The following is a 19,479-nucleotide window of genomic DNA, read 5'->3' on the forward strand; positions in this document are numbered from 1 at the left end:
CTTAATCAAAATTAATTGTTTTGAGCTCAAGTACACAAATATTTTTACATACAGTATATTAAGCCTCTTTTGAAGCGTTTGACAGATAAAGAAATTCCATCTTGCTTCGAGAAGTGAAAGAGCAAAACAAGGAGTGGCAGAAGAGAAACATCAAATATATTGGTAAGTCCTTGAAACTGAGCTACTGTAGTATCGCTTGACCGAAAATCTTGTTACATGTGTATACGAATAATATTAATTCACATTGATTTTTCGACGGCTCACCCTTATAATCTAATCTAGAATTTTCCTTTGCTGGAATAAAATCAATATAGAAGCATGTTGAAAAGGAAATCTGAAACTGGAAATTAAATCTTTAAACTTATTTCAGCTTATCAAAGATGAAATCTCTTCTACTCTATCTGATACTTGCGGTCTTGGTTGGCAATACAAACTCGAGCAGATTCTATGCTGTGGTCGAAAAACCCCAAAAATATTGCACCTTCGAAGGATATGTTCCCGGAGGCAATAAAATTACGGTGGCAAAGATCATTGCTCCTGTGGCGAAAATGCAGAAGAATGTGTTCAGTGGGCTTGCTGGCAATCTGGGAAAAGCAAGTGTGGGTGCTCAACATTCAACCATGTTATTGAAAGGTTTTGGAAAGCTAGGTAAATTTTGAACATTTTCATTGATATTTTAGTCTTTTAACTTTCTCTCGATATTTATGCCGTAGAAGACTCGTGTTTTTCTTTTTGTGAAGGTCTTTGAAAAAAGCGCATTCTTGTCTACAAGGCCCCAGCGGTTTGCGTGAATGCGTGAATTTCGAAAAAACTGCGCGATTGTGTGAATTGATGGTCTGCTAAGGGGCCTCCTACAACGACTCAACCTTTCAGTGTCTATTATTACTAAGTGAATCACTTTCTGCCCAAATGATTTTCAGGGCCACATACCTTGCAGTGCGTTGCACCTGTTTCATCTGCCTTACCCTCACTGGGATCCCTTTTTCATCGTGCTAGGAAAAAAATGTTAGCCTGTTATAAAAGTGTAAAGAAGACAAAACAAACAGCGTATCTTAAAATTTCTTTCTTTCCAATCTTTCTTTCTGTAGCGAACATTGCGCCGAAGTTGGGTCCAGCTCTCGGTTTGTTTGGTGTTGGATTCTCCCTTGTCAAATCGTTCATTGAACCCTCACCACAAGATATTTTAGATCAAGCCAATAAAGCTATCGCTGAGTTGACCAACGAGGTAAAGTTTGCAGTAAACCCTCGCTTATTCGAACTTCTATTATTCGAATTTTTTTCTATAATTCGAATATGTTTCTAGTCCCCTACAAGTAGAATCTCTTTTAAAATCCTTCAACAACTATAATCCTCGTTCGAGTAGGAATCAGAGAGTCCACGTTCTTCTTATAACGTTAAGTAAGGGGTCAACATTCCATTTTAAGATATTTCGACATTTTTTAGAGAGGGAGGGCAGGCGACTGTTTTTATATAATTAGTTAAAATTTGACTTTGTTAGAAAAATGAATGATAGAGAAAAAGCTGACATTAATGGAAGAAAAGCAGTGGTATTTATTTGTATCTCTGTTCGACTTAGACGCTTTGAAAATATCAAGATGGCTAGCACTCTCCCAACTAGTCTAGATGATATTTCTTAAACATTCTTGACTTTGGGCCGTTCAACTTTGATCGAGCGCGCGATGGAATCCAATCCTCAGTTTTTGTACTATTATGATATGGAGTAGGAAATCTTTCGAAAAAAGTCTTTTTAAAGCTCTCTTTCCACCGAGTCTGTCTCTTCTAATTTTTAAACCAAAATTTAATACTTCTAGGGGTAAAGTTCTGGGATCCGGTCTGCACATTTCCGTCCTTCAGAAAACCTAGTGGCAACCCTGTTCTGTTATTCAACTTCAGGTTAACAGTAGATTGGATGAAATGAAAGGGTATGTCGAAGAGAAAACCCTCGAATTGGAAAAAGATTTGGTGAACCGTGAATACAAGTCTTTATTCAAACTATGGGCAAACTGTGTAAAAGAAGTCACAAAAGAAAAGGTTAATGAATGCATGGAAGATGCAACAAAACAGATCATGGCTTCTCGTCCCAAATTCGCCATCTTTGGTGACGATGTCCAAGCTGATCACCAACCTTCTATTTCTGATGTGAAACGTATTGAAGCCAACCTCATCACCTTCCGAGATTACGTCATTATGAGTCTTGCTAGTTTATCAACATTGGTGGCTACTTTCAAAGATGATCCCGCAAAGAAAAGAGAGTACATCAGATATGCTAATGATCTTAATACCGAAATCAAATGGTGCGTCGATTACGCACGAAACGCCGTTTTCATCATCAAGAAGATGCATGCCGATTTTTGTCATTGTGATGCAACAAAGAAATGCACTGACTTTACTAAGTACTACGAAGGCTGGCCGGGTGTAAATACAATGAGTTGGTTAGTATGCAGCTGTGTCATCGATCCTGCTGATGTTTCCACACGTGCTTGCAAGGTCAAAATTGCAATGCGCGTTGATGGAAAACCGGTATACACCAGGTACGATTTACCAACAGCCGACTACTTCCGAGCAGCTAAGATGCTTGGACGACGAGAAGTCGAGAAACAAGTTGGAAAATACATCACAGACATGTTGGCAACTATCAATAATTACTGGCAAAATGAGCTGCTGGATTTAATACCTGATTGGGAAAACCTTGAAGTTGCATTATCAAAAGATGAAATCTCTTCTCGAGATGAGATTGAACAGCGAAGAAAGGTTGCAAGATACAGTGAAGATTTCAACCGACGTTTAGACCAGGTAAGTAAGAAGCGCTTGTAAGAATTTTACAAGGGTCAAATAATTATGTATTTTATTCCATGATTGCCACATTTCAATTTCCATATTCTACATTGAGTTATCTGACAGATTAGCCAGTGTACGCGAACAGTGTACACATTTAAGTGCCAACCCTGCTCTGAAGGTCATTTAAGACCTTTAGATTGAGCAAATAAATTCCAATTTATTTGACTTTTGATTTTCTCAGGTCAATGATGAGATGGCTCAAGAATTGGATGCCGTCTACGCCGAAACATTTGAGCATGGTTACAAGATTCCACAAGACGAACAAACTCGATCATTCGAAACATCATTTTACAATGATCCTATACCAGCAAAACGTCGATCCTTCAATGATTTTGTACCCCGTCGCTTCGCGATGCCATCTCGAGACTTTGTCCCCCGTCGCTCAATGTATGATTACGCAACAAAAGGTCGTTTATTAAAAGATTTCTACCAACAACGAACGCAAACCTTCCGCAATGCTCAAGATGAAAGGAGATACAGAAACAGTCCACGAAAATAAGATTTGGAAAGGCTCGAAGGATCACCGCTTGACTAATATATCTTGTAATTATTCGTTATAGGCACTTTGTAGGTTTTAAGTTGATTTGTTGAATATTTGTAAATTGATTTTTTTTAATCAACAGAGTGAAAAAGATTATCTTTTTAGTAGGGGGAATTTTTAGTACTAATCTTTGTTTTTTAGTACTAATCTTTGTTTTTTTAGTACTAATCTTTGTTTTTTTTAGTACTAATCTTTGTTTTTTAGTACTAATCTTTGTTTTTTAGTACGAATCTTTGTTTTTAGTACTAATCTTTGTTTTTTAGTACTAATCTTTGTTTTTTAGTACTAATCTTTGTTTTTTAGTACTAATCTTTGTTTTTTAGTACTAATCTTTGTTTTTTAGTACTAATCTTTGTTTTTTAGTACTAATCTTTGTTTTTTAGTACTAAAAATATTTTAGCGACCGTAGTATAGTGGTAGAGCATCCGGCTACGGTTCGCAAGGTTGTGGGTTCATCCCCCAGCCGGGTCATACCAAAGATTCCCAAAATGGTACTTGATGCCTCTCTGCTTGATGCTCAGCAATTAAGAGAAGGATCAAGGGTAAGTGGAGAAATCCAGGGAGAAAGAGTGGCGCCCTCCCCTACCTTCGGGTAGATAGCTATCGAAAGAGGAGCCTTCGGGTCGCCTCCGACTGCGGTCGCAGACTTACTTACTTACTTAGTACTAATCTTTGTTTTTTAGTACTAATCTTTGTTTTGAGTAAAAATCTTTGTTTTGAGTAAAAATCTTTGATTTTACAGCTTCAGCTGACGGCTAAATTATTTCGGCACCAGTAATTAACACATTCTCATTCTGTGTATTTTGCAGACCGATTTTTTTACTTTGCGTCTTTTAACAATGATATCGGATAGGATGGGATATCGTGCGATGTGGCACCAATTACGTATTTTCCGGGGTCTTTTTGTGTCTCGCAAACGTGTAATAGAAATGGCGAAAGAAGTCAACCCACAAGCTTTCAATCGACGTCGAACCCGGAAATTAAAAAGGAGAGTATACAACTCTCTTGGTCCAAATGGTTGCTGGCATTTCGATGAATATGACAAATTGAAGCCTTTTGGTTTCCCAATTCACGGATGCATAGATGGTTACAGTCGAAAGCTGATCTGGCTAAGGTTACTTCCATCGAACAATGACCCGATACGAATAGCTTCTATTTTAGTAGGTAAAATTCATGAAAATGGATTGGTTCCCTTGCGTCTTCGAACAGATTGCGGTACAGAGAATGTTATTGCCGCCGCCATGCAGTCTTACTTAAGACGGAATCATAATGATGAGTTTTCTGGCATGAAAGCTCATATATATGGAACATCACACAACAACCAACGAATTGAAGCAAGGTGGTCACAGTTACGAAAATCTCAGACAAGTTTTATGATTCAGTTTTTCCAAACACTTGTGGATGAAATCTACAATCCCGAAGATCCTTTGCATAAAGCTTGTGCATGGTATTGCTCCCAGCCCTTAATCAAAAATAATCTTGAGGAGTTCATGGAGCATTGGAATTCTCATTACATCAGGAATTCCCATTTCTCAGAAGTCAATGGTCGACCAAACTCCCTTTACGTTTTTCCAAAACATGGGAAAACAGACCAAAAAATGCCAGTGGACAACGATGACCTTTTAGAAATTGAATGGTATGTGAACAATTCATTAGATGAAGATTCTGAATCCGATTGTTATTTTGAATACTTTGATCACGTCATGAATGAATTAAACTTACGTAGAGAATTAACCTAATGGTGCCAGGAATTTGTTCCTAACATTATTAGAGAATGGACTTCGGGAGTAAAGTATAATATACATATTTCATATTTTTTATTGTCGTTTTTGAGATGCGAGATAGCAAATTCTACAGCGCTGCAGTTTTCTCCCAAATGCCGAGCTGATTTTGACCAGGGAAATACTACTCCATTTTTCGGAAGTTATTTTGACGATTCAGGGGTATTTCTAAATTTGGCGAGAATTAATTTTAGCGAATGACCTTATTGGCAGGGTGGCAACCCTTAAGATCCGTGACAACTTTTCTGGGACGCAAAAACATGAATTTACTTCGAAAGTTTAATGTATTTGAAGTCATTTTCGCGAGGGGGGGGGTCCGCTGCTAAGGCTAATTTTTTATGGACCAAAGAATGTTACAGGCAAAACTGTGAAGGCAAAAAACGGGTAAAAATTTGACGATTTTTGAAAGTTGTATTCAACGGAACCGATCGATACCTTGGATAGAGCATGAAATTGTGAGGAAAAAAGTATACCACAACAAGTCCCATACTTAAACACACAAGGAAATACGGCCATTTGAAATTTGTAATACTGTCAGTTCGAATACGATTGACGTCAAATTTTGTCTAAATCACAATTGAACTGAGAGTATTTTGAACTTAAAATACTTTAAAGGAACTTATATTGGGGAAAAGTAAATTTAATTAATTTCTTAATTTTTCTTGATTATTTTTGTTTTGCTAGATTGTTGTGTAGAGCCCAAAGTGGAATGTTTATTATTTGTTTTCATTGTAAAATGATAGGTTGAAAGTTGAAGAAAAATCAAAATAAGATGCATGTCGTAATTCTATGAACTATGACATAAACATTTCGACATTGGGCTCTTCCAGAAAAAAATAACCGTACAGTGCATTACCCATGGACATTACAATTCTTCACCCCTCACCCCTTCACCACCCTCGTGAATGTTTTTTTCTGGAAGAGCCCATTACGTAACTTTTCATTAGTCAATCCCAGGACCAAAACCTCCTAGGACTTCCGAGTAGATTTTGGACTTTCGTTATCTTCTTTTTGGACCTACATGGAGGTTCTATAAATTAACCCATGTCCGTTCGTCTGTTACCATCTTTCTTCGGAATTGGCTCCTACTCTCGGGTACCTAATAAACGGGGGGTTTGGAATAAGCGGGGTGGGTGGAAAAAATCTCGCGGGGGGTTGGGTTGGAATAAGAATGTCCTGGGTGGAAAAATGTCGAAAAATTAATTAGCGGGGGACACTTATTAGGTACCCGAGAGTAAGTTTTTTTTGATTTTTGGCACCATAGTGCAGCCGAATAGTGGTTCTAACCTGGTTATTAATTTTTGAAAGTTTTTTGGTTTCCTCTTTTATTCGGAACCCCCCCCCCCGTTTATTATATTTTACAAAAATTTCGGACCCCACCCTTTTTATTCAGGGACCTACTAGTCAATTTTTTCGTTTTGAGGAAGGAAAGTTACGCGTAAAAGAGTGACAGGTGGTAAAAATCTACCGATGAGTTTTAAACAATTTTCTAAAATCTTCCATAAGTCGAGATTACTTACTGTTAGCGAGTTTATGTATTATTACTTTTGAGGACGGCAAAGTGATCGCTTGATTTGGAAAAACCTGGAGTTTTTCGTCCAGCGAAATCGAGGACGGTTAAAAGTGTTGATTTGTCGGCGTCCTCAGTCGGTTAGGATGTAGACTAATAGAAGCATCCGCCGCAAGAAACCAATAGCAACAAGACGACTTAAAGTCGAAAATTTCGCATAATATTTGAACATCAACGACGAAGACGCGTGAAACGTGACTCCTGCAGCATTGTGGATTTTGAATGAAGCGTTACACAAAATATACACATTGTAGTACACAAAGGTCGTAGATACCCTGTTTTCTTATGAAAAATCTCAATGCATTAAAAACAAAAAGATTCCTAAAACATGCGACTAAAAAATTCCTTTTCATAAGCGTAAAAAAGATCTTTTAATTGGGTTCAGAATAAATCAGAGAGTTGCAATATACTTGAGAAAAAAAATTTTAAAATTTTTTGAAAATGAAGAAAAAAAAAGAACTTTCCATTCTTTGATGCCAGAAACTTCATTTTGTGCACCACCCTCAAAATTATTGGGCTTTTCCAGAAAAAAATTGAATATTGCAGAATATTGTAGGGGGGGGGGGCTGGAGGATATAATTTTTTTTTGAAATTTACCCTGTGACTTTTGACCCCAGGTCTAACCCCCCGTACAGCAGGTCTAACCCTCTGACAAGCATCAGTTGACTCCATAGACAATCAAAACTACCCTAAAACAAAGCAAAATTACCCCCAAACAGAGCAAGTTTATCCACCCACCGGACAAGGCAAATTTTGTAGATTTTTCACTAACCCCCCCTCCCTGGACACTATATTCTCCACCCCCCCCCCATGTGTAGGCATTTTCTGGCAGAGGCCATTAATGGCAAAAAGCAGTTGAGTAGTTGAGCTCAAGCTTCTGAACTAGAAATTGGCAGGGTAAAATCTAGCCAACTTTAAGCACAAATAATTCTCCTTGAGATTAAAATTTTCCCAAATTTCAACACAAAAATCCATATAAAAATATAATAACTTTAAGGATACAGACTTCGGTCAAGATAGAATATGGGGACTTATTTACCACCTGTCAATCAAATTTTCCCACCAGATACAAATTGACTAAACCTCACTAAAAGTGATGCAATTATTTTCAATTTTCAATTATTTTCTGATGCTATAATAGACCTTTAAAACTAATTATTTCTAGGTTGACCGTAAATCTTTCAAAATCATAAAATAAATGTTTACACACCAGTGAAAGTAGTAAGTGCTAAAAACAGTAAAAGAATCAATATTATACGTAATTGATTAATGGCCCTTCTAGAAAATCACAACAAAGAATCCTTTATGCTCTAACTGCATCCCATTAAAACAAACCTTCCCCAATCTCTTGCTGGTTATCCCGGGGAGAGATTCCAAAAAAATATCAAGAATCTTAGTGCGGAAATGGGAATCTCATACAAAACAACGGTACCACTGGAGTTTTTAACGATTCAAAATGAAAATTCTGATTAGCAAAAGAGGTATCAAGATCAATGAAGTTTGACTTTGATTAAAGCACAATTAGTTTGATTTATTACCTTGGTTGCCCATTCTTTTTACACTCTGATGGCTTATTAGTAGACACCCACAATAAAGCTTAAAGAGCAGGCCAATATCTATCATCCCATCGGCCAAGCGATGTCAATCGAACTGTTTGATTACCGAACCAAATCCAACAGTCATCGAACCAAGAAATTCCGGTTAGTTTGATTAATTGATGTACGATGTGTTTGATTGAGCTGTTGCGCTAGCAATAACTGGAATCATTTAAGCTACAAAAACACTGATCGGATTTAATCGAACTGCAATGTAAGTAATCAAACTTTAATCAAACATCAAACTGAAGATTTTCTGGCAAAGTTCTATTACTGTTAGATTAGGTTCGATAATCGAACACCTATCGTTCGATTTCGTTCGATGAAATGGTTCAATTACCAAAATCGGTTTAATTGATCATCGCCTGGCATCGGGGAGGAAAAGCTGGAACCTTTACTTAAACCAAACTCATCGAACACCAATCAAACAATCAAACTTCATCAGATAAAAAACTGTCATCAAACTTATAGGTATAATCAAACTAATCAAAAAATTTTCTTACAAAATTAGGCTCAGTAATCAAACAGCTAAATCGTTCGATTTCGTTGGATAGCTCGACAGTTCGATTACGGAAATAATTGCTGAATTTCAATTGACATGATTTCTAGGAAATACATGTTAAAACTTGCAAAACCAGACTGTTTGTCACAACTGGTTAATATTCAACACATAACTATCTGGTGAAAAAAGGAAAAAAAGATCATACCTGTGCTGTTTGTAGTTTCAGTAAAGAAGAGGGTTTTAGTGGGTTTTATGTGTGAGTGTTGTTGTTGTGTAAAATTAACTCTTTTTGTAGGAGGAATCCCTTTTTGTACTACTCACTGAGCATTATCAATTTATTGGTGCATTCACTAACTACACAAACATAAAATACTTAGTAGTAAACGAATAATAAACCTCTAAATACTCTACAAAAGACCAGAAAACATGATAAAAACTTATACAGGTCAAGTTTCCAAATGGTCATGAATTCGATAAAGTAAAATGCAGTTCAAATAGTTTTACAAATAAAATGCACTTTCCATTCGATTTTTAAACGTATTGAAACTAAATTTTTCGATATGGTCACGAATTTGATAAAATAAAACGCAGTTCAAATAGTTTTACAAATAAAATGCACTTTCCATTCCATGCTGTTTTAATTTTTTTTGCTGAAATTCATTTTTTTCTAATTTTTTAAAATCAAAAAATAAGTAAAAAGATAAATTAGTAAAGATTAATACCAGAGTAAATAGTCACGAGACTAAATGCAACCTAATATATTTTAAGTAAAACTATAGCCAGTCTATTCGGTATTCAGAAAAGAGATAGAATGATTATAATGGTACAGGGATTACCAAAAATTTCCATTTTCACCTATTTGAATTCATTGCAGAATGGAGATTTTTCGCAAGCCTTCAAATAAAATGTTACCAAAATTCTTGAAACTTAATTGAAATCCCATGTTCTTTCTTTCAGTGTAACATTCTATTTCAAGCTAACCTTTTCCGTGGTGAAGTGAAAGACCCAGCGTTTTTGTAATCTTAAAACCATATTTACCACAAAAGATCTTTAATCCATGTTTATCATGTTTTGTTAAATCTCCTCCTTGATTAACTCTCTCGCAGCTGTTCACAAGCTAGAGGAAACAGCCCCTAGAAACAGACTCGGTGGGACCCCTCCTCACTGGAAAAAGCCGCCAAAAAATGGTCCCGGTGATAAAAATACCCTGAAATTTCACGAAATTTCATCCCCATTGAAAAGCTACAAGAGCTCTCATTGCCGCTCGGAAAAAAACACTGAGACACTGAGGCCATCCTCACTGGATATGTGAGCTGTAAACATTAGAATTTGAAATCCCCACTCATTTAAAAACAAGCGGTTTTCCACTCCCATTGGCATAGCTCATTTAATCTTCACTCGCTAAATAACTTTAACAGGATCACTGAGACAGGGGTGTCAGGAAATGGATCTGAAAATAATATATAATGTTATATTTCATTGAATATGCTATTTTTCATGAGTTAAAAATTACAGTTCATTATGGTAGTTTCAAAATTAAATGATGTTAGAAAGTACTTTTCAGGAGTTCTGTCTTTTTGAGAGCACGACCAGTGCACGAGTTTAAAAAAAATCAAATACAGCTTTTTGTGCACAATGCAGGGCGGGTCGGGAAATCATTTAAAATTTTGAAATTTTAGTGACCCAGCCGCCCTCACGATTAATAACGAAACTTTTTTCTCTGAACCAGATAAACTTGGATCAATTCTTCCAGGATGAATTCTTCCGCAAATTATGAACAAAAGTTTTTGATGTTATTATTATCACATATCATAGTATTTCACAATTATAATGGCGCAACTTTTTTTCTGATTTTAATCATAAGTTTTTTGTCTGACAAAAAAAATGAAAATCTAGGGTCTAATTTTCTTACTTGTAAAAACGAGACTAGCACAGTATTTCCATGGATTTGTAAGTTGAGTTAGTTCACATTAATAAGCACAGAAATTTTGTTTTTATCACAAAGAAAAGATCGTTTTTGATGTTTGATTTATTCTTCAATGCAGAAGAAACTTAATCAAAATTGTAAAAATTTGTGACAATTTTTTTACGTTTAAAATTCTTAGATACGTTTAAAATACATTTATTTTTTTCGAATAATTTGCGTAAATTGCTCTGCTCCATTGATAATTGTAGCAAATTAGTTAGCTAAATTGTTTTGTGTATTGGCGGTTTAGTTTGATTAAATTACGAGCAATTAGAACACAAAAGATTTGAGAAAATTGATGTTTAAAAGTTTTATTTTAACAAGCCAAGTTGTCAGTTGTGTCAGTCACATGTCCGTCAGGCCATGAGCTATGTTTAGAAATGATGTTAAGGAAGAGTCTCTTCTTGGCTTAAATTTAACAACTCCAATGTTATTTCCAAAATTTATCTATCAATATTTATTTTCTTTCTAACTTTCAGGTAAAACCATAATATACCGACGGAATACTGACACACAATTGAAGGATGATTAAAATCACGATACCAAACAAAAGACGAAGAAGCCATCTTATTTTTCAGTTTTTTAATTTTTAATCTTTCATAAGAATTTTCTTTGTAAATTTTAACTTTAACTTCTGTTTATTCTACTAAATAAAAAATTCCATTTGCAACTCAAACGATTAGACTTGTATCCTGTATCTCAAAACGCAGTTAATCTGAGTGAATATTAGCCAATAACCCATCGAATACAGCTCAACAATGTATACCCCTTAAAAAGCATCGATAAGCCTCGGAAAATAATCAGAAAATGCCCCGATAAAATCCCTATAAGGACCCGAATACTGGTAGTGGTATTCTTACAAAGAAAAGAGAAAAATAATGCATTACAAATTCTCAATTCTTATGAAAAATCTTTCCTATAAGAAATTTTCGGATATTCGGATATAATTTTGACGCCATTCGTTAAAAATGTATTTATAATTTTCCTCAATTCTCTTTTTCATGTTAAAAATGTATTTGTAATTGTGAAATATCAAAAAATTATAAAATTGTTCAAAAAATTAAATGCATTTTAAATGAAATCCTAATGAATTATATATCCTATTTTTTCAAATGTTATTTCAATGCAATTAAAGTGCATGCTGTATGCTATTCCATAATGCATTTTATTTGCAAAGTTTTTACTCTAGCAATGCGATTTAAATTCGTTTAACATTTTTGTCCAGGTCCAGGTTTCACTACATTTAAACTGCAATTAAACTCAAATTTCAATGAAAAATTTGATGCATTTAAAACGCGTGGAAGTTCCGTAAGGGAAAGCATGTGTGCAGTCAAGCAGCCATTAAAAAATTCTCATGATGAAGATAAATGTTTACAAAGGCTTGGTTACACTTCTTGCACTAGCGTATTTTAATTATTAAGAAAAGCGCTGTTTTTTATCTTTGAGAGTGAGTCCACTTTTAGAACATTGGCCGTAGTACGCCCGCAGCCAAACGCCCACGCCATAATTTGCGCCCAAAAATTTTTCTCGCCACACACACACACACACACATAGAAAGACTATCGTAATACTTTCGCTATGCGAAATTAACAAGTTTTTCTAAAACAAGATAATTGTTGACATTAATAAATTATTTCATTGTTTGAAACCGATCTTTTTTTTAGCACGAGTAGTTTAATTTGGGATTTGAAGATGTTATGTTATGTCAATTCCCAAACTAATCTCTCCAATTCTTGTCAACAGTTTATGGATCTTTATCAAAATTAATTGTTTTGAGCTCAAGTACACAAATATTTTTACATATAGTATACATAAGCCTCTTTTGAAGCGTTTGATAGATATAGAATTTCCATCTTGCTTCGAGAAGTGAAAGAGCAAAACAAGGAGTGGCATAAGAGAAACATCAAATATATTGGTAAGTCCTTGAAACTGAGCTACTGTAGTATTGCTTGACTGAAAATCTTGTTACATGTGTATACGAATAATATTAATTCACATCGATTTTTCGACAGCTCACCCTTATAATCTAATCTGGAATTTTCCTTTGCTGGAATAAAATCAATATAGAAGCATGTTGAAAAGGAAATCTGAAACTGGAAATTAAATCTTTAAACTTATTTCAGCTTATCAAAGATGAAATCTCTTCTACTCTATCTGATACTTGCGGTCTTGGTTGGCAATGCAAACTCGAGCAGATTCTATGCTGTGGTCGAAAAACCCCAAAAATATTGCACCTTCGAAGGATATGTTCCCGGAGGCAATAAGATTACGGTGGCAAAAGTCATTGCTCCTGTGGCGAAAATGCAGAAGAATGTGTTCAGTGGGCTTGCTGGCAATCTGGGAAAAGCAAGTGTGGGTGCTCAACATTCAACCATGTTATTGAAAGGTTTTGGAAAGCTAGGTAAATTTAGAACATTTTCATTGATATTTTAGTCTTTTAACTTTCTCTCAATATTTATACCGTAGAAGGCTCGTGTTTTTCTTTTTGCAAAGGTTGAAAAAAGCGCATTCTTGTCTACAAGGCCCTCAGCGGTTTGCGTGAATGCGTGAATTTCGAAAAAACTGAATGATTGCGTGAATTGATGTTCTGCTAAGGGGCCTCCTACAACGACTCAACCTTTCAGTGTCGATTATCACTAAGTGAATCACTTTCTGTCCAAATGATTTTCAGGGCCACATACCTTGCAGTGCGTTGCTCCTGTTTCATCTGCCTTACCCTCACTGGGATCCCTTTTTCGTCGTGCTAGGAAAAAAATGTTAGCCTATTATAAAAGTGTAAAGAAGACAAAACGAACAGCGTATCTTAAAAATTCTTTCTTTCCAATCATTCTTTCTGTAGCGAACATTGCGCCGAAGTTGGGTCCAGCTCTCGGTTTGTTTGGTGTTGGATTCTCCCTTGTCAAATCGTTTATTGAACCCTCACCACAAGATATTTTAGATCAAGCCAATAAAGCTATCGCTGAGTTGACCAACGAGGTAAAGTTTGCAGTAAACCCTCGCTTATTCGAACTTCTATTATTCGAATTTTTTTCTATAATTCGAATATGTTTCTAGTCCCCTACAAGTAGAATCTCTTTTAAAATCCTTCAACAACTATGATCCCTGTTCGAGTAGGAATCAGAGAGTCCACGTTCTATAACGTTAAGTAAGGGGTCAACATTCCATTTTAAGATATTTCGACATTTTTTAGAGAGGGAGGGCAGGCAACTGTTTTTATATAATTAGTTAAAATTTGACTTTGTTAGAAAAATGAATGATAGAGAAAAAGCTGACATTAATGGAAGAAAAGCAGTGGTATTTATTTGTATCTCTGTTCGACTTAGACGCTTTGAAAATATCAAGATGGCTAACACTCTCCCAACTAGTCTAGATGATATTTCTTAAACATTCTTGACTTTGGGCCGTTGAACTTTGATCGAGCGCGCGATGGAATCCTCAGTTTTTGTACTTTTATGATATGGAGTAGGAAATCTTTCGAAAGAAGTCTTTTTAAAGCTCTCTTTCCACCGAGTTTGTCTCTTCTCATTTTTAAACCAAAATTTGGTACTTCTAGGGGTAAAGTTCTGGGGTCTGGTCTGCACATGTCCGTCCTTCAGAAAACCTAGTGGCAACCCTGTTCTGTTGTTCAACTTCAGGTTAACAGTAGATTGGATGAAATGAAAGGGTATGTCGAAGAGAAAACCCTCGAATTGGAAAAAGATTTGGTGAACCGTGAATACAAGTCTTTATTCAAACTATGGGCAAACTGTGTAAAAGAAGTCACAAAAGAAAAGGTTAATGAATGCATGGAAGATGCAACAAAACAGATCATGGCTTCTCGTCCCAAATTCGCCATCTTTGGTGACGATGTCCAAGCTGATCACCAACCTTCCATTTCTGATGTGAAACGTATTGAAGCCAACCTCATCACCTTCCGAGATTACGTCATTATGAGTCTTGCTAGTTTATCAACATTGGTGGCTACTTTCAAAGATGATCCCGCAAAGAAAAGAGAGTACATCAGATATGCTAATGATCTTAATACCGAAATCAAATGGTGCGTTGACTACGCACGAAACGCCGTTTTCATCATCAAGAAGATGCATGCCGATTTTTGTCATTGTGATGCAACAAAGAAATGCACTGACTTTACTAAGTACTACGAAGGCTGGCCGGGTGTAAATACAATGAGTTGGTTAGTATGCAGCTGTGTCATCGATCCTGCTGATGTTTCCACACGTGCTTGCAAGGTCAAAATTGCAATGCGCGTTGATGGAAAACGGGTATACACCAGGTACGATTTACCAACAGCTGACTACTTCCGAGCAGCTAAGATGCTTGGACGACGAGAAGTCGAGAAACAAGTTGTTAAATACATCACAGACATGTTGGCAACTATCAATAATTACTGGCAAAATGAGCTGCTGGATTTAATACCTGATTGGGAAAACCTTGAGGTTGCATTATCAAAAGATGAAATCTCTTCTCGAGATGAGATTGAACAGCGAAGAAAGGTTGTGAGATACAGTGAAGATTTCAACCGACGTTTAGACCAGGTAAGTAAGAAGCGCTTGTAAGAATTTTACAAGGGTCAAATAATTAGTACTAGTAATCGTATGGTTTGGAGTGCAATTAACGATTAATTACGAGTAACAAAGGAGAAAATAGTGAATTTGCACGAGTCCGAAGGACGAGTGCAAATTACGGTATTTTCTCCTTTGTTACGAGTGATTAATCGTTAATTGCACGACAAAACATACGATTCCGAGGTAATCGTCAGTAAAAAAAGTCTCTGACAGACACAGGACTTGGGAGAGAAAAGAATAAGGGAACAAAAGTGTCCCCCCGCCGAAGAGTGCAAAAAGTGGTAATAGTGCAATTAACGATTAATCGCACTCCTCTAAACCAATCAGATTCGAGTAATTTTGCACGGCTGACATTATGTATTTTATTCCATTCTACAGGGTGTCCCTAATTAAAGTATCGAGTTTGAACATGCGATTGAGTAGAAAAGTTTGTGTGTGTTATCGTTAAAATATAAGAACGTTCTCCATCACACAGGCTTATTACAAAAGGTAGTTACAACGTATAAATTAATCGTAATGACAAAGAAAAAAGAGGGAGAGCTTAAAATACAATTTTGTGAACACGCACATTTTAGCGATAACACACACAAACTTTTCTACTCAATCGCATGTTCAAACTCGATACTTTAATTAGGGACACCCTGTACATTGAGTTATCTGACAGATTAGCCAGTGTACGCGAACAGTGTACACATTTAAGTGCCAACCACATATATCTGTAAAGCCCGAAGGGCTAGATAGGCAACTTTAAGCTTTTTCCAGCAAAAAAAAGTGAAGCAAAAATTAGACTTTTTAATTTTCGTGCCGATGGATAGGATCTAGCACTTTAATTGTTTTCGGAACGCGAGATCAAAAAAAGTAGGCGGCAAACGCTATTTCACATCTCTTAAACCGGTGAAATTGTATATTTTAGTCACGTGACTTTGGTAGGAAATCCTTCCAAACCTAGGCTTCACTTTTCGATAAAAGCCGCAAATCTAGCCCTTCGGGTTTTACAGATATGTGGTGCCACCCTGCTCTGAAAAAATCTTGAAACTGAAGTGCTTTGTCTTAACAAATACAGAACATAATGTATATATAGGTCATTTAAGACCTTTAGATTGAGCAAATAAATTCCATTTTATTTGACTTTTGATTTTCTCAGGTCAATGATGAGATGGCTCAAGAATTGGATGCCGTCTACGCCGAAACATTTGAGCATCGTGACGAGATTCCACAAGACGAACAAACTCGATCATTCGAAACATCATTTTACAATGATCCTATACCAGCAAAACGTCGATCCTTTAATGATTTTGCTCCCCGTCGCTTCGCGATGCCACCTCGAGACTTTGTCCCCCGTCACTCAATGTATGATTACGCAACAAAAGGTCGTTTATTAAAAGATTTCTACCAACAACGAACGCAAACCTTCCGCAATGCTCAAGATGAAAGGAGATACAGTCCACGAAAATAAGATTTGGAAAGGCTCGAAGGATCACCGCTTGACTAATATATCTTGTAATTATTCGTTATAGGCACTTTGTAGGTTTTAAGTTGATTTGTTGAATATTTGTAAATTGATTTTTTTTGATCAACAGAGTGAAAAAAATAATCTTTTTAGTAGGGGGGAATTTTAAAATCGCTCGATTTTTTTAGTCAAAGCACTAAGGGGTAGACAAATCAAAATAAATTGGGTGCCAATTTTTTTTCGGACACTTTGGTGTGATTTTCGGACAAATAAGACGGTCTCAGGCAAAAATCATAGGGTGAAAAATTAATGAAAATTTTTGCTTGAGAAAACGGAGACCTGTTGTATATTTTTGGAAATATCTGAAAAAATTAAGATTAGTGATATATTGCGAGTATAGGTGATTTCGGTACCTAACTCGAGATATTGAGCTTCCAAAAGCGCAAAAACTGGACAAAACAGCTGTTTCTGGCTGAAAAAACTGAAAACAACGTTAAGAGTTAAAACTCTAACCTTCCAACCTACTTTAGAGCACTTGCAAATCTATTGTGGTTTCAAAACTTTGAATTTCCCTTTTTCTCAAATATTACGACCATGATTGTTGTAAAATGCTGATCTTCAAAATATTATAGTTAAAAAGTTTAGCTACGAGAAAGTCACCCGTTGGAGCTAAAAATTCAAAAGAATGGTTGCAGTGCGAAAGCGTGGTTGCAGGGGAAATGATATGACTGATTGTTTTTACTTTTTTGGGATACTATATACGATACGAAATTTTCGTTCCCATTCTACGTCTATTTCAGTCCGTGTGTCACTAATTTTGCTACTGCCAAACCTTTTCACTGTATTATCCCTACAGCGACCTTCTTCCCTGGATTTCATATGTTGTAAATTCAGGGTTTTGATGGTCGTGGATAACTAGATATTAGTACAGTATATGGCCCCCAAAACGGAGACGGCCCCCAAAACGGAGGTTTTCATTAAAATGAAGATTCTGACTTGTAGATTTATCAGAATCAAACAATTTTTGTTTATATTGAAAGAATGATGGTTATACTTAAAAATGAGCATGTTTTTGCTGGTTTGAGACAGATTCAAAATAACATATTTGCGTCTAAAGGAAATATTTTAACACCAAAATTAGATAAGAATTGCATATAACTCACTCTAGCTCCTTGGATATTGAAAATAAGTTATGAAAACGGGGTATAGGAAACTTTCTACACCTAATGCCGTTCAGAAAATGCAAATACATCTGTGACTTTAGAGGCTGGGTAAAAGATATAGCATCTTGAAGGCCAACCAGTATTTTGAAGCCCTAGAATCAGCATTGACAAAACCGAAAATTCTAAATATGAGAAAAAGCAAAAACTCTTGGAATTCTATTCCTATCACCTTGAGTTAATAGTTTATAACAAAAAATTAACATTATATATAAAAATCTTGGCTGAATCAGCAAAAACGGCAAATTCTGTCATTTTTTTGAAAAATATAGGAGAAAAATATATTTAAAGCTTCATATTTTCAGTTTCAGTTAAGCTTTTTTTCTAAAGTTTTCACAGCTTATTCCATACATGAATGAAACTATTTTCAAAAGAGATTTGTTTTCAAAAACTTGATTAAGACGTTGTTAAATCAAAATTGTCATTTTGAAAATTTCTAAATTTTCAGTTTGGACTTTGCAATATCGAAAATCTTGAAATATTTCATAAAAATCATAAATTTTACATCCATCGGGTCGTAAATCTAAGGGAAAACACAAATATGTTCATAGTTTTTCCCCCTATTACCACTGGCCTCAATAATTTGATTTTAACTACACCTCCGTTTTGGGGGCCCTAAACCTGCATTTTGACAACCAGGGGTATACTGTAAAAATTTTATCAAATAAATTTATGCCCAAAACCCTCTAAATCATATTTCAAAACTATGGTCAAAATTTTGTATTCATATCTTAAAGATATCTCGAGAAATCGCTAAAATTTCAAACCTCCATTTTGGGGGCCATTAGAAAAAAGCTACCTATCTTTAAGCGATTGAAAAATATTGTTGAAATTGAAAATTTTGAAAAAGAATTTCCAGGAAATAAAGTAGAGATGTTAAAGGTTTTCATGCAGCAAAAATCTTTGTAAAATCTCTTTTCCTCTAGATTTGGGAGAAATTTCAAATTTGATCGCCGTTTTGGGGGCCACATACTGTATTAAATATTAGATAAACCTTTCCTCTATAGAAAATTCTTCATCAACTATAAGTTCAAAACATATACACTTTTTTGGTACACCCGGTAATATATGGTTAAATAAAAATACACAAATTTAAATTTTCTTTCACGTATTCAAGTAACTTGATTTTCTAAACACGACAGGATTAGGCAACTGGCACTTCTATTACACGAGTAATACCCAAAATGTGACGGAGCCCGATTTTTGGACTTACCTCCTATAAAATAACCTTTGTCCGTCCGTTCGTTCGTTACCAACTTTTCTCGGGATCGGCTCATTAGTTTTTCCTGATTTTTGGCACCAAAATGCAAAATGATAATGCCCAAAATATGACGGAACCCCGATTTCCGGAAAAATTTATTTACGGCCGAAAATACCGGAAAGACTTTTTTTGGCATTTTCTCGAGATTTCACCATTAGTTATTTCTAATTTTTCCCTTAATAAAGATTAA

At 35.6% G+C, this 19,479-nt stretch overlaps 2 protein-coding genes across 2 annotated transcripts; both read left to right on the top strand.

Moving 5' to 3' along the window:
• The first annotated feature begins 75 nt into the window (after nt 1-75).
• On the top strand, nt 76-3,454 carry LOC136815584 (uncharacterized). The gene is made up of 5 exons (XM_067072036.1): nt 76-162; nt 371-648; nt 1,089-1,225; nt 1,894-2,793; nt 3,020-3,454. Exons 2-5 carry the CDS (start codon nt 381-383, stop codon nt 3,335-3,337), a joined length of 1,623 nt encoding a protein of 540 aa, XP_066928137.1. The 5' UTR covers nt 76-162; nt 371-380; the 3' UTR covers nt 3,338-3,454.
• A 9,164-nt stretch (nt 3,455-12,618) lies between these two features.
• Nucleotides 12,619-16,971, top strand: LOC136815585 (uncharacterized). The gene is made up of 5 exons (XM_067072037.1): nt 12,619-12,708; nt 12,917-13,194; nt 13,633-13,769; nt 14,429-15,328; nt 16,503-16,971. Exons 2-5 carry the CDS (start codon nt 12,927-12,929, stop codon nt 16,812-16,814), a joined length of 1,617 nt encoding a protein of 538 aa, XP_066928138.1. The 5' UTR covers nt 12,619-12,708; nt 12,917-12,926; the 3' UTR covers nt 16,815-16,971.
• The last annotated feature ends 2,508 nt before the right edge of the window (nt 16,972-19,479 follow it).

Source organism: Clytia hemisphaerica, unplaced genomic scaffold (assembly GCF_902728285.1).
Source record: "Clytia hemisphaerica strain Z4C2 unplaced genomic scaffold, Clytia hemisphaerica genome assembly, whole genome shotgun sequence".
In the NCBI taxonomy this organism is placed as follows: Eukaryota; Metazoa; Cnidaria; class Hydrozoa; order Leptothecata; family Clytiidae; genus Clytia; species Clytia hemisphaerica.